Source organism: Heloderma suspectum, chromosome 1 (genome assembly GCF_057233095.1).
Source record: "Heloderma suspectum isolate Gila_16-S chromosome 1, 16-S_ref, whole genome shotgun sequence".
In the NCBI taxonomy this organism is placed as follows: domain Eukaryota; kingdom Metazoa; phylum Chordata; class Lepidosauria; order Squamata; family Helodermatidae; genus Heloderma; species Heloderma suspectum.
The window spans coordinates 174,027,959-174,042,822 of NC_139458.1; the positions used below are offsets into that span (position 1 = coordinate 174,027,959).

The 14,864-nt window shown below is 42.4% G+C and overlaps 1 protein-coding gene across 2 annotated transcripts in view; it reads right to left on the reverse strand.

Annotated features, from left to right (window-relative positions):
- The window catches only part of NEB (nebulin), a 245,400-nt gene that overhangs the window by 160,220 nt on the left and 70,316 nt on the right, over positions 1 to 14,864 (reverse strand). For both annotated transcript variants that reach the window (XM_084810696.1, XM_084810706.1), the window contains exons 47-53: positions 14,050 to 14,157; positions 13,015 to 13,326; positions 12,686 to 12,892; positions 7,100 to 7,204; positions 4,873 to 4,980; positions 1,948 to 2,259; positions 15 to 218 (exon numbers count right to left, since the gene is read on the reverse strand). In XM_084810696.1, the coding sequence (XP_084666822.1) occupies positions 15 to 218; positions 1,948 to 2,259; positions 4,873 to 4,980; positions 7,100 to 7,204; positions 12,686 to 12,892; positions 13,015 to 13,326; positions 14,050 to 14,157 (1,356 nt within the window). The remainder of the gene's footprint in view (positions 1 to 14; positions 219 to 1,947; positions 2,260 to 4,872; positions 4,981 to 7,099; positions 7,205 to 12,685; positions 12,893 to 13,014; positions 13,327 to 14,049; positions 14,158 to 14,864) is intronic.

Here is a 14,864-nt window from a genome sequence, read left to right on the forward strand (position 1 = left end):
TTGAGAACACTTACATCACTTCTATGCTTGGAATTTTCTTTTGCCAGAACCACCTCCATTGAGTCCGGGATACTTGTGAATTTGATAGTGTCTGGATGCTGACGATAGTTCTTTTCACTCAGAATTTCAGAAGCTTTCTTATTCTTTTCCGACTCTAGAGACCCATACGAGTTCCATCCAATACCTTTAAGCCACTCAAGATCTGATTTATATGCGTTCTAGCAAGAAAGAAAACACAGTTGACAATCATTTGGTATAACTAAGGCCTCTGAAGAGGATTTTACTTTCTGTTGTTATATGTTGATTATGCCTTTCTGCTTTAGGTACCTCTAATAATTTGGCTTGATTATGATTCAAAACATACAACTTCACGAAGTTTAAAACAGGAGCTGGGTCCTTCCTAAGGCTTACATACTGAGAGAAATGGTCTGGCAGGGGAGGGTAGAATGGGAAACATTATTTTAAAAGCACTCTGAAACTTAGAAAACTGGGTTTGATGATCAAATTAGATCAGAAAGAAGATTAAAATATAGGAAAATAATCACAACCAAAAAATGAAGAGAAAAAATAATAAGGGGCAGTATCTACTCATGGCAGTTCACCAGCGCTAATCATGTTGCACTAGCAGGAGTGACCGCTAGTGCAATGGGAAGCTAAGAACATAAGAACATAAGAAGAGCCCTGCTGGATCAGACCAAGGGTCCATCTAGTCCAGCATTCTGTTCACACAGTGGCCAACCAGCTGTCGATCGGGAACACACAAGCAAGGCATGAGCGCAACAGCACCCTCCCACCCATGGTCCCAGCAACTGGTGCACATAGGCTCACTGCCTCTGGTACTGGAGGTAGCACATAGCCATCAAGACTAGTAGCCATTGATAGCCTTTTCCTCCAGGAATTTGTCCAACACCCTTTTAAAGCAATCCAAACTGGTGGCCATCACTACAACCTGTGGTAGCAAATTCCATAGTTTAACTATGCACTGTGTGAAGAAGTACATCCTTTTAACTCTCCTGAATCTCCAAGCAATCAGCTTCATAGGATGACCCTGGGTTCTAGTATTTTGAGAGAGGGAGAAAAATGTCTCCCTATCCACATTCTCCACACCATGCATAATTTTATACACCTCTATCATGTCTCCCCTTACCCTCCTTTTTTCCAAGCTCAACAATCCCAGCTGTTGCAACCTTCTCTCACAGGGGAGATGCTCCAGCCCCTTGATCATTTTAGTTACCCCTTTCTGCACTTTTTCCAGCTCTACAATATCTTTTTTTAGGTGTGGTGACCAGAACTGGACACTATATTCCAAGTGTGGCCACACCATAGATTTGTATAAGGGCGGTATGATATTGGCAGTTTTATTCTCAGTTTCTTTTTTAATTATGTCTAACATAGAGTTTGCCTTTTTTTTACAGCGGCCACACAGTGGGTTGACATGTTCATTGAGTGTCCACCACAACCCCAAGATCTCTTTCCTGGTCGGTCACTTCATAGACCTTCATAGTGCCACCCTGGAAACTGGCACTTCTGGAACAGGACAAATCAGTGGAGCTTCTTTCCACAAGCTGACTTGCCCAATTTTAGAAGCATTTGTTTGGGCTATTGTCCAGTTGCTTTATCAAGTACTAGGTTCCCGTTGCATTCGCGGACTTTACCGCTAGCACAAGGTCAGTGCGGGATACTCCCCAAGGAGTGAATAAAAGAGAGAAAGAAGACAGAGGAAGCATGTTGGGTATCAGAGAAAGGGAACACCCAGATATAGGAAAAGAGCAGTGGAAAAGAACAGCAATGTCAAAACAAGCAGATGAAGAACACAAATAGGGACTTTAAGCAGCATCGCGATAAGGGGCGGTAAGAAGCTTGCCATCTGTCTTGCAAACTATCGATATGGCTTGCAATATAGTTTTCCAAATAAAAAGGAAGATATGGTTTATAAATATGACTCACATCACTTTGTAATTCATATACTTTCTTAGCTTGGATGACGTCATTCTGGTCTGGCAGACATGTCCACTGGTGCAGGTAATTGCGGTAATCGACTTCACTGACAAGTTTCTGGCAATTCTTGGCCAGCAAGATCCCCAACATATCTACAGGACTGGAATACTTGGTCTTCCATTTCTCAAAGTCTTTCTTATATTCCCTCTCACTCTGCATCTTGGCTACATTCATCGAATGCACAAGTTTAGGGTCATCCTCCACGCTGCGAGCTCCAATGTGGTGTCCGAGCTGTTTGCGATACCCATCCTTGTATTTGTACTACAATTATAAATAATATTTAATGCAAAGATAAGACAAACAGAATCAGGAATAATGTGTAGATCCATCCATCATGACATTTTATTTTGGTGTGAAATAAAGTTTAAAAAAGAAAGGCAACAAAAAGAAAAAGAACATACATAAAGATATTGCAAGATTACTAAGGGAGCAATCCTGTGGCAGCTAGTCAGTGGCTAGACGGCCATAGGACAGGTCAGTTCCCAGAAACCGACCTTGGAGCCCGCACTCTGAGGTCAGTTCCCTGAGAACAGACCTCCACCCCCTCCCGCGCTGCCTTGTGGGTAGTGCAGAATGGCCCTGTGCTCCACACTCAGAAGAGGAGTGTGGAGTGGCAAAAACAGGGTGTTCCTGGGTAAGTGTTGGGGTAGAGAAGTTGGAAATGCCAGTACGACACATCCTATGTGTGGTCCAGCTGCTGCTCCGAGGTCCCACGGTTAGACAGCCGAAATTGGCTGTCTAGCTGTAAAAGCAGGGTGGCTGAAGCACAGAGGGGCCAATCCCCTCCGCACTTCTCCTGCCGTGCATTGGATAGGCAGAGGCAGCTGCCTATCCCGATAGGATCACGCCCTAAAGAAACAAAGACATTCCCTAATTACAATTATTAGTCTATCGGAGCTATGCTTATGGAACAGGTACAGTAAAACAGCCTATGTAGGAACTCACTGTCTAATAAAAGAATGAAAATACAAGTTATACAGCATATATAAAGTGTGTGTGTGTGTGTGTGTGTGTGTGTGTGTTAGTCAGAAAAAATATAGGCAACTGTACTTGTTTGGAATTTGATCAAAATTTTGAAGGGCTTCCACACAGGAAATCAATGGAAACCATGGACCCCTAATATCTTTCTTAAAATTAGGATTCCTTGCTTGCTGCTCTTGCTGAGTAAGTTTACAAATAATCATAGTCTTCCAAATATTATCAACCCAATGCTGTTTTAGTTGGTTGCTTTGATCCATCCATATGGAGATGCCATGTTTGCTAAATGTCAGAACTGTAAGCAAATGTTTACAATCAGCCTTTTTTTTCTGATTTAAAGGCAAAGGGGTGGTGACTGCATCTGGGAGTAAGTCCCCACTGAACTGTTAGAAGACTGCTTTGGAAGCAGGCCAAAATCAGGACAGTGCATAAGCTACTCAGGGTTAAGAATGTCATAATTTCATACTAAGAATGAACTACACATTTCTGTGTATGCCAACGTCATGATTAAGGGAAACAGAACTGCATTACCAAGTTCATTTGTTCTGATGTAAGAGAAAGAAAACAAGATTCCCACCCCACCACCCACGGTGTGCTGTGATAAGAATCTTTCTTCACAGGACACAATGGAAAATCAGATTGTGGGACCCACATGGCTGTAAAAAAAAGAACTACAGGTTCGTTGTCTGATTTGTGCTGGCATTCACATCATGAGAATGAACTTCCTGGTGGATCAGAACAAAATATGGCTGAATAACGTTTTTAAAGGGTGTAAAGTTTAATTCATAAAATAAGAGATGACAGAGTTCAAAGGTACCTTGAAACCCCAACACCAAATCCTAGATGAGGATTAGCTGTGGTAACTCAGCAGAGAGAGAAGCCACTCTGTACATGTACAGAAGCACCCCCCTATCCAGCCAGCTTGCAGGTGTGTGTGGGCTGAAGTTCCAACTAACATATATGGACTGAGCCCTGCGGAACTTGATGGAAGGCATCAAATATATAGCATGCTGAATGTACAAACTGAGTTCCCTGCTTACCAGGTAGCCACCATTGTGGGCATGCACAGGTCTGGTGGTGAGAAAGGAAGGGAGTTGGCAGGATCCCAATAGCACCAAGCCAATTAAAAGGCTGACTGGCTCAGCTGGGGTGGGGCACTGAGGAGACAAACTGAATGGGAGCAGCTGTAGGTGGTTCCCCCTCTGGTCCACCTGGTGCACAGAAGAGCAGGGCCTCATGGGTTGGCTGGCGCCACTGCTGTTGCCAACTTCCCCACACACCCACACCTGGGAATAGCAGATCTTTCAGGGGACAGAAGTTAGTCTCTAGTTAACAGGGCTGGGAAGGAATTTTACCAGCCTTCTCATTGGCAAGAAAGGGGGGTAGGGTTTTTGCCTTCCTCATTGCAAGATTAGTCCGTGTGTAAATAAACTGAACTATTTATGTATGTGCTGTCTTGGAACTGTATTGTTTCTGTCACAACTTTGTGGGGCATGATAGGCATTGGGCTGGATCAATGTGGGAGGGAGACGGGGATTGGGCTCCCCACTGCCCTGCGGTGCAATCCCTTTAAGGGATCTGGGTGGGTGTGGCACCAAGACCAGGCCAGCACGGTGGCTGCACGCATGCCACAACCAAGGTGGAGCAACAGGGGTGCACGTCAGCAGTCTGAGCCATGGTGGGTGTCTGACCCTTCCACTCACCACTTCTGGCAGGCAGGCCAGAAGGGAACATCGGATAGCACTTGGGCTGCCCGAGGGCCAGATCCACACACTGTGTCTCCACCAATCCTATTCAAAAGTTGTGGCCAATTTAATAACCCATTTAAGTTAGTGTTTCTGGTTTGTTCCTTTCATCTGCTGCACGGACACAATTACGCCACACAATGTTGCTTACATCACTAGCAATGTCTCTCGATGCTTTAGCTGCTTTCACTGAAATGGCTTCAGCAGTGAGATCATAACCTTTCTTTAACATTTCTTCCCATCCAAGTTTGTACAGTTTCTAATATGAAAAAGAAAAAAAAAGGAGGGGGGGGAGTCAATACACGTCAAACAGACATTTCTTCCACTGTAGTTAAGGATAGTGGACTGTCAGACAAGATATTTCACAAAGAACACCAAAACTCTTTTTACTTCCCTCAAACGTCCTCTGCTAGGGCTGAGATTAATTTTATGGCTGAATATTTTTGGTTCTCTCTGAAAGATGCCCCTAAACCTCATCATCATGTTTTTGCAGTGGTTCTCACTCCTCTCCACAGCCCCTCTCAGCAGTAGCTTTGGGGCCAATTTTTCTTAAAAGAGAATTATTATTCTTGTAGGCTATGTGATCCTGCCAATCAGGGATCACATAGCTAGTGTGATGTCATAAAGCCAAAATCAGAGTAGGAGCAATGCTTCCTATCTTCACTCTGAATGGATTAAAAATGGTGCCCTACTTTGCAGTCACCCCACCCCCCGCCACCAAAAAACTGTCCCTGAGACAGGAGGCAAAGTCTTTCAGTATAATGCACCTCTGGTATCCATTTTATCTCATTACTGGTATTGCCTGCAGAGCAATCCCAATATTTGCTCCAAGTTTCATTTTGGGTGAAATGTAATTATTTTTTATTTTAATTATTTTTAGTCTGTCTTTAAGGACAGAACCCCCTCAAGACAGTGTACAAGATAAAAATAATGCAAAACTATGCAAAACAACAGAAAATCAGTAAATCTGAGAATAATGTCAGGATGTGCTGAACGCCTCTAAGAATTTTTGCTGGTATTGGTACAACTCTTGACTTTCCTCAAAATTCCTCTTTTACTTGAAGAGGAAGAGCTAAATTTGCTTCAAATTTTGTTTAGATGAAGTCTGGTAACAATGCAAAGAGGAGCAGTACCCCCTGAAAACGACTGCTAATATTAGCGCAAGTCTTGGAATAGTATTCAGTGGTGTCACACTGCTAGCACTAAGGATCTTGCACTAGCGTAAACCAGTGCTAACATAATGTCATTAGGACTTGCTAGTGCATGGGGAAAAAGTGGCGATTTGTTACTGAAATGGGGTGGGGGTACCAGATTTCAGCAGCAAATCACCACTTTTTCCCTTGGCACTAGAAAATGCTAATGACATTACACTAGCTTTGGTTTATGCTAGCTCAACATCATTAGCATAACTGCTGTGCTACCATTGGATATTATTTTTGGCTTCCCTCAAAATTCTTCTTGATTTTTCTGAAGTCACCCAATTTGCTTCACATTTCACTTAATCAATGTCAAATCTAATTTGAATTGCCTTTCTAGTAACTAAAAAAATGCATTCTTAAAGCATATATCAGGGCAGGATTCCTCCATTATGAAAACACTGTAAAGGGGACATTGCAATAGCTTCCTTCCAAGTGTATAGTAAACAGATTTAAAGTAAAACTGCTAAAATTAAGCAGGAATTATGAATTTTGCATTAGAATTTTTCAGATGTATCCTGTTCTAAGACAGCCAGTTCAGGTTTATGAAAGCACAAATGCGCTTGTTCTGCATACTCCAGTTCCTTAGTAGAGTAGCATCCAAATGCCCACTGATACAGAATCAGAGTGACTTTACAGTCATAGCATTCGAAATGCTGGTATTCGAAATGCTCTTGCCTGGAAGTAAATTCCAGTGAAATCAATGGGACTTCCTTCCAAGTCAATAGTGATAGAAGATTTATATCTCACTTATACATGCAACATCACTATCATGTAAGGAGGTCGCTGGTGTGCCTCATGTTTTCAGATGGTACAATCCACTGTGCATAAACTCTACTGAAACAACAGGACCGGTAATGGACGGAAGGTACCATTTTAAACTTCATCTGGCAACACCAGAATGTACATGTCACCCAGAGTACAATCACAGTGCCTCCTTAAAAAAACACTTTCCAAGAACTGATCTTATTGAGAAACACCACCATGTTGGTGGTGTTTGGTTGCCCACCACTATGGGCAACCATAGGTTTCTGAGGACCCAAGTCACATGGCCTCAGAAATTAGCTGAGGTTTGTAACCAAAAAGAATCCCAAATACCAACATATTTAGGACTCCTTTTGTAAAGAGGAATATAATCAAGATACTAATCAAGATAACACACATTGTTACATATTTCTTTACCTGACTGTAATTAAGCTTGTTTGCTTTGGCCTGCATAATATCCGGTGTATCTGGCATCACATGAATCATCGTCTTATCTTTCTCCCACGCCTCTGTGTATGCATGCTTGGGGGGGGGGGAAATAATACAAGATAAATCAATGGAGTTGTGCATTTTTACATGCAATATGGATAGATGCATTAATACTCAAGTATTTGCAGATTGATTTTAATATTGAATTAAATGTGTGTGTGGTCTCTGTGCATAGGAAGCACTTGTATATGTCGAACACTACTGGAATTGCAATGTGACTCAGTGTTTTGCACTCAGCGATGCACTGCACCACCAATCTCCAGGGTCCCCATCACTGACAGCAAGGCCACCCATTCTTTTTTCCATTTTAAAGTATTTTATTTAAGAAATACATGTTAATAATTATATAACAACAGAAACATCAACACATGCAGGCTGTTTTACATAATTCATCACAGATTCTATACATATTTTAAAATGATTGCCCCTGAACATACTCTTGTTGTATATATTTTAAGCCCTGTTACAGCCACAAAATCATCCCTTCTCAATTATTAGCGTTATTAGTTATTTGTTGTTGTTGTTCAGTCGTTCAGTCATGTCCGACTCTTCGTGACCCCATGGACCATAGCACGCCAGGCCTTCCTGTCCTGTGCGCTCTCCTGGAGCGTGCTCAAGTTCATATTCATTGCATCAGTGATGCTATCTAGCCATCTCATCCTCTGCCATCCCCTTCTCCTTTTGCCTTCCATCTTTCCCAGCATCAGGGTCTTTTCCAGTGACTTTTCTCTTCGCATTAGGTGGCCAAAATATTTGAGCTTCAGCTTCAGGATCTGTCCTTCCAATGAGCAGTCAGGGGTGATTTCCTTTAGGATGGACTGATTTGACCTCCTTGCAGTCCAGGGGACTCATAAGAGTCTTCTCCAGCACCACAGTTCGAAGGCATCAATTCTTCGGCGCTCAGCCTTCCTTATAGTCCAGCTCTCACAGCCATACGTTCCTACTGGGAAAACCATAGCTTTGATTATACGAATCTTTGTCGGCAAGGTGATGTCTCTGCTTCTTACTATGCTGTCTAGGTTTGCCATACCTTTCCTCCCAAGGAGCAAGCGTCTTTTAATTTCATGGCTTCAGTCACCGTCTGCAGTGATCTTGGAGCCCAAGAAAGTAAAATCTGTCATTGCTTCCATTTCTTCCCCTTCTACATGCCAGGAAGTGATGGGGCCAGATGCCATGATCTTAGTTTTGTTAATGTTGAGTTTCAAACCAGCTCTTGCACTCTCCAGTTTCACCCTCAACAAGAGGCTCTTGAGATCCTCTTCGCTTTCTGCCATTAGGGTGGTATCGTCTGCATATCTGAGGTTGTTGATAATTCTCACGGCAATCTTAATTCCGACCTGTGATTCATTCAACCCGGCGTTTCTCATGATGTACTCTGCATATAAATTAAATAAGCAGGGCGACAATATGCAGCCTTGTCGTACTCCTTTCACAATTTTGAACCACTCGGTTGTTCCAAGTCCGGTTCTTACTGTTGCTTCCTGACCCTCGTACAGGTTTCTCAGGAGACAGGTAAGGTGGTCTGGTACTCCCATCACTTTAAGAATTTGCCACAGTTTGTTGTGATCCACACAATCAAAGGCTTTAGCATAGTCATTGAAGCAGAAATAGACGTTTTTCTGGAATGCTCTTGCTTTCTCCATGATCCAGCGAATGTTGGCGATTTGATCTCTAGATCCTCTGCCTCTTCAAAACCCAGCTTGTACTTCCGGTAGTTCCCGGTTCACATACTGCTGAAGCCTAGCTTGTAGGATTTTGAGCATCACCTTGCTGGCATGTGAAATGAGCGCAATTGTGCGGTAGTTTGAACACTCTTTGGCATTGCCCTTCTTTGGAATTGGAACGTAAACTGACCTTTTCCAGTCTTGTGGCCACTGTTGAGTGTTCCAAATGTGTTGGCATATTGAGTGCAGCACTTTAACAGCATCGTCTTTTAGGATCTTAAATAGCTGAGCTGGAATACTGTCATCTCCGCTAGCTTTGTTGTTAGTAATGCTTGCTAAGGCCCACCTGACTTCACTCTCGAGGATGTCCGGCTCAAGTTCAGTGACTGCACTCTCATGGCTATCAGGGACATTACGATCTTTCCTGTATAGTTCTTCTGTGTATTCTTGCCACCTCTTCTTAATCTCATCTGCTTCTGTTAGGTCCCTGCCTTCTTTGTCCTTTATCATGCCCGTCTTTGCACAAAACGTTCCCTTGAGATCTCTGATTTTCTTGAAGAGATCTCTAGTCCTTCCCATTCTATTGTTTTCTTCGATTTCTTTGTATTGTTCATTTAAGAAGGCCTTCTTGTCTCTCCTTGCTATTCTCTGGAAATCTGCATTCAGTTGGGTATATCTTCCCCTTTCTCCCTTGCTTTTCGCTTCCCTTCTTTCCTCAGCTACTTGTAAAGCCTCATCAGACAGCCACTTGGCTTTCTTGCATTTCTTTTTCTTTAGGATGGATTTAGTTGCTGCCTCCTGAACTATGTTATGGACCTCTGTCCATAGTTCCTCAGGCACTCTGTCTATCAGGTCTAATCCCTGAAATCTATTCCTCACCTCCACTGTATATTCATAAGGGATATGATTTAGTTCATACCTGAATGGTTTAGTGGTTTTCCCTACGTTCGTCAATTTAAGCTGAAATTTTGCAATAAGAAACTCATGATCTGAACCACAGTCAGCTCCAGGTCTTGTTTTTACTGACTGTATAGAGCTTCCCCATCTTTGGCTGCAAAGGACGTAATCAATCTGATTTCGATATCGACCATCTGGTGATGTCCATGTGTAGAGTCGCCTCTTGTGCTGTTGGAAAAGAGTGTTTGCTATGATCAGCATGTTCTCTTGGCAAAACTCTATTCGCCTTTGTCCTGCTTCATTTTGTACACCAAGGCCATGCCTGCCTGTTATCCCGGTGATTTCTTGACTTCCTACTTTAGCATTCCAATCCCCTATGATGAAGAGGACATCTTTTTTTGGTGTTAGTTCTAGAAGGTGTTGTAGGTCTTCATAGAACCAATCAACCTCAGCTTCTTCGGCCTCAGTGGTTGGGGCATAGACTTGAATTACTGTGATGTTGAATGGTTTGCCTTGGATTTGTACTGAGATCATTCTATCATTTCTGAGATTGTACCCCAGTACTGCTTTTCCCACCCCTTTGTTGACTATGAGTGCTACTCCATTTCTTCTAAGGGATTCTTGCCCACAGTAGTAGATATGATGGTCACCTGAATTAAATTCACCCATGCTTGTCCATTTTAGTTCGCTGATTCCCAAGATGTCGATGTTCAATCTTGCCATCTCATGTTTGACCACCTCCAGCTTACCTTGATTCATTGATCTGACATTCCAGGTTCCTAAACAATATTGTTCTTTACAGCATCGGACTTTCTTTTCACCACCAGTCACATCCACAGCTGAGTGTCCTTTCGGCTTTGGCCCAGCTGCTTCACTCTTTCTGGCGCTACTTGGAAATTCCCTCTGCTCTTCCCCAGTAGTATATTGGGCACCTTCTGACCTGAGGGGTTCATCTTCCAGCATCATCTCTTTTAGCCTTGTGATACGTTCCATGCGGTTTTCTTGGCAAGAATACTGGAGTGGGTTATTATTGGTTATTACACCCTTCCAAAAATAGGGCTGCACACTCAGTGGATGCTGGTCTGCAGACCCTGCATTAATGTATGCAATGAGGGGGAACAACATTTTAAAGAATGAGTCCTGCTTGATTATCCCTCTGATCGATCAGTTATGTTGTGTTAGTTTTTCAGCAAGTGCCACCTCCCAGATTTTCAGAAACCATCCATCCAGAGCGTATCCTATTTTTTCCCCATTATTGTGCTATAACCATTCTTGTTGCTGCTAGTAATAGTAAAATTAGGTCATTATGTAATAGCTGCTTTTGAGTGTCATTCAAAATAGGGAGAAGAGCATATAAAGAGGTGCTGTGAACTGTCTGTTTTGTTATTTGAGAAATATAATTGAAAATGGTTGTCCAAAATACTTCACGTGTTCACAAGCCCACCACATAAGGAATAAAGTACCTTTGACCTGACAACCTCTCCAACTATTTGGGGAAAGATTTGTGTTAATATTAGAGCTGTGCCGAAAATTTCTCCCACTTTTTTTTCGACCATTCTCATTCAGTCTGATAGAAGAAAAATGGCTTCCAAAAATAAATTCAATGGTGAAGAAATTTCTGAGAAATCCTGGGTTTGGGTTTCTTGGGCTTACCTTACTTAGGAGGTGGCCAAGCAGTGAGCACACGTGTCCTGTTTTTCATTTTACAATCATCTCTCTGGCAGCCTGTAGCCTCCTCAGCTTCCTACACTTCAATTAAAGCCCAGTTTAAAGCACCATGAGGTAATTCCTCCCATAGGGCTTTTTCAAATCAGGACGTGCAGGCAGCCTGGGATGCTAGTTGTGATTAGGTAAGCTCAAAAACACCACAAACACAAATTAAAAAAACATCCTGAATGAGGCAGAACAATGGAAGCCTCTTTCATGGGGGGAGAAAACTTTCAGGAAATTAGAGGACAGATTTTGACAGAGCACTAACTCCACCTCATCCCTGGACCTAGACACAACGCTGCCTACGTGCACAGCAGTTGGTGCAAATTGGCGGCCAGGCTGCCAAGACAGTTGATGCTGTTGCAGCATGAAAAACCCCAAAACCCTTACCAAAAAAGAAAAATGCCATGCTACAAGCCCTGCCAATGGGGAGCCCTACCTGGGAGAAACTGTTGAGAATTTCTTCTCCCTCTGGAGAAATTCGGTAAAATTGTCTCCCAGATTTCTCTGCCCACAAGTACGGTGGAGAATTTCAGTTCTAATTAATATGATTTAGTTTCACAGGTGTCAGATGCCACCTATGTATTAATTATAAATGTGTTTCTCTAATTGCTGCTTAAATAGACTTAAGTGAATGGAGGGCAAGTTTGCACTCACTACCAACAGTATTCCCAAGTGCAGCACTTTACTATTTTCTACAGGAAAGAATGACATCCTTTTACTTGCACTGGAGAAAATAAAGGGGTATCTTTGAACATTGGGATGAGTGTCCAGCCATTAAGAATCAAGCTTGTCCCTCCATGCACCGCCTCACACCTGTATCTGCATAGACCCATTCTTGTTTCTTTTTGGTCCTGCCAGAGCATTCCAGAATGTTGGAAGCTAGCAATAAATAAAGTCAAATGGATAACAGAAATACTAAAGATACCAACCAGTTGAAAAATTAGCTATGCAGCAGTTACATCCTGTGAAAATGCTGGGATTTACTTCAAGGAATTTGTCAGTGATATGCTTTCCAACATCTCCATCAGAATGTAAGTAATATACTGCGTATTACTTGTATGGATTGTATCCAACGTTGGTCTTACTTAAGTCCCATTCATTTCAATAAGCCTTCTTTAAGTAGAACTAACATTGAATACAACCCTACACAGCTGCTGAAGCTCAAACCATGCTGGAAAGACGAAGGTGTGGTATACTGATAGTTTAGATGGACTATTTTACACTGGGTAGCAACAGTTACCTTATTCATAACACCAGCATTGTGCTTTGCAAGTTCTATATCCATAGAGTCCATCAGCTTCTTAAATGGGAAAAGGCTCGGGTGCTGGCGGTACTTTGAATCACTGGCAATGTCTGTGGCTTTCTTAGATTTTTCAACATCCAGTGACCCCATTGGGCTCCAACCAAGCCCTTTGTACCATTCATTGTAATCTTGCTTGTATTCAAGCTGTAGGTGGAGAAGAATAAAACACAACTGCAGCTCAACAGTTCTCACATAAAACATCTATATAAACATGTCTAGAGACAGTCGCTATTAACTGGTAGTAAAAAAAGAAAGCAGGATCTTACGTCACTCTGAATCCGATTCATGTTTCTGGCCAGTTCCACATTCATGGAATCAGGCAGAAGGATGTATTTGTGGATGAGCCTTTTATAGTTGGTGTTGGTGATATTTGCTTGTGCTTCCTTGGCAGCCATGACGCTGAAAGTATCAGCAGGTGTGTTGTACCTCGTCTTGCTGGTTTCATAGGCTTTTTTGTACTCACGATCAGACTGCATCTTAGCTACTTGCATATAATGGACAAGCTTTGGATCATCTTGGAGGCTGCGGAAGCCAACAAGCTTACCCTTGTCCTGTTCATAGCCTAGTTTGTATTTGTACTGCAAAGAAAACAGAAACACCAGAAGAGAAGCAAAATGTAACCCCAGGAAGGTTGGGACTGTAATGTTACCTCACTGGTGATACATGCTTGACCATAAAAACAGGGGTGGTGGTGGGGAATACAATGGATTGGATCCAAGTGTGCCCTTTTGTTCATGGAAAGAGTCCTTTCAGAAATACTTTGATGCAGCTGCAGCCTCCATTCATGGAGGGGGGAAGGCAGTGTTCACCCATTCCTTACCACCACTGCTGTTCATGATACCACCTTCTATTCTGTTCTTGAGAGTTCTCCAACTCTCCAGAGCAGATTTTTAGGAGCACAAGAGGCCCACAGGGAGGGGGAAGAATGGATAAAAGTTTCCTCTTCCATTCTTTCCATTAGAACAACCTTCTCCAACCCAGTGCCCACCCACAGATGTGTTGGATTACAATTCCCATCATCCCCAGCCAGCATGGACAATGGAGTATGGAGCTTTCCCAGGTTGGTGACAGAAGCACACTTTCCACAAACTGAACTCCATTCACAGGATTCAACCTGTGTATAATTTCAGTATACAAATGAAATTAAGAATGAAACAGCATAGATCACAAGCTTTTATAACATAACAGTGCAATCATTTGCATGTCTACTCAGAAGTAAGTTCCACTGAGTCCAATGGGACTTATTTCCAGGTAAATAGATTCAGGATTGCAGATTAAACTACTTTCCCTTAAAAGCTTACATCGCTGGCAATGTCTCTGGAAGCTTTAGCAGCTTTAATAGGGATTGCATCAGCTCTGAGATCATATCCCTTCTTCTTATCTTCTTCCATGGAAAGTTTGTACATTTTCTATGTATAGAAAAAAAATGAAGATTTTTTTAATTAACTAAATAAAAAATGCAAAAAAATGTACACTTAACTATGTGCAAACTAAAACATTTACAACTTTTCCAGCATTGACCATACATATCAGAAATTGTCTGGATAAAATCTAAGAAAACACCGCTCAGCATAAAGTACTGTGTCACATTAGGCAGCTCTTCTTCCCAAATACTCAAGTGTCTGTTGTTGTATGCACCCCTAAGACCTCTAATCCACCATGACAGCTTGATGAAAATTCCATCACTACATCCTGCAGTCAGTGACTAGATTTCTGTATCAAACCATTGTGAAATTCCTTTCAAGACGAGGACCCAGGCCATGTTTGGATGATCATATTAGCTTAATAAACTGAGATGAGAATGAGTCTTTTGGCTACACCTGCAGCCCCTTTGCTCCTACCTTTGTGCGAGTGAGCAAACAAACCAGGGACTTTTCCATTATCTATCGTCTCCATTTCATCGGAAGTGGAAAACTATGGTTAATGGCTTTGGAACAAGCCAGGATATTAAGCCATGGTTTGAAGCTGGCTAATATCCTGGCTTCAATTTGTTCCGAAGTCATTAACCATAGTTACTGGGTTCAGATGAAATGGGAACCTATGGTTAATTTGATAACTACTTTGTTTGCTGGCTTGTGCGAATAGAGAAGCAAAGGGCTGTGTGTGCAGCCCAAAG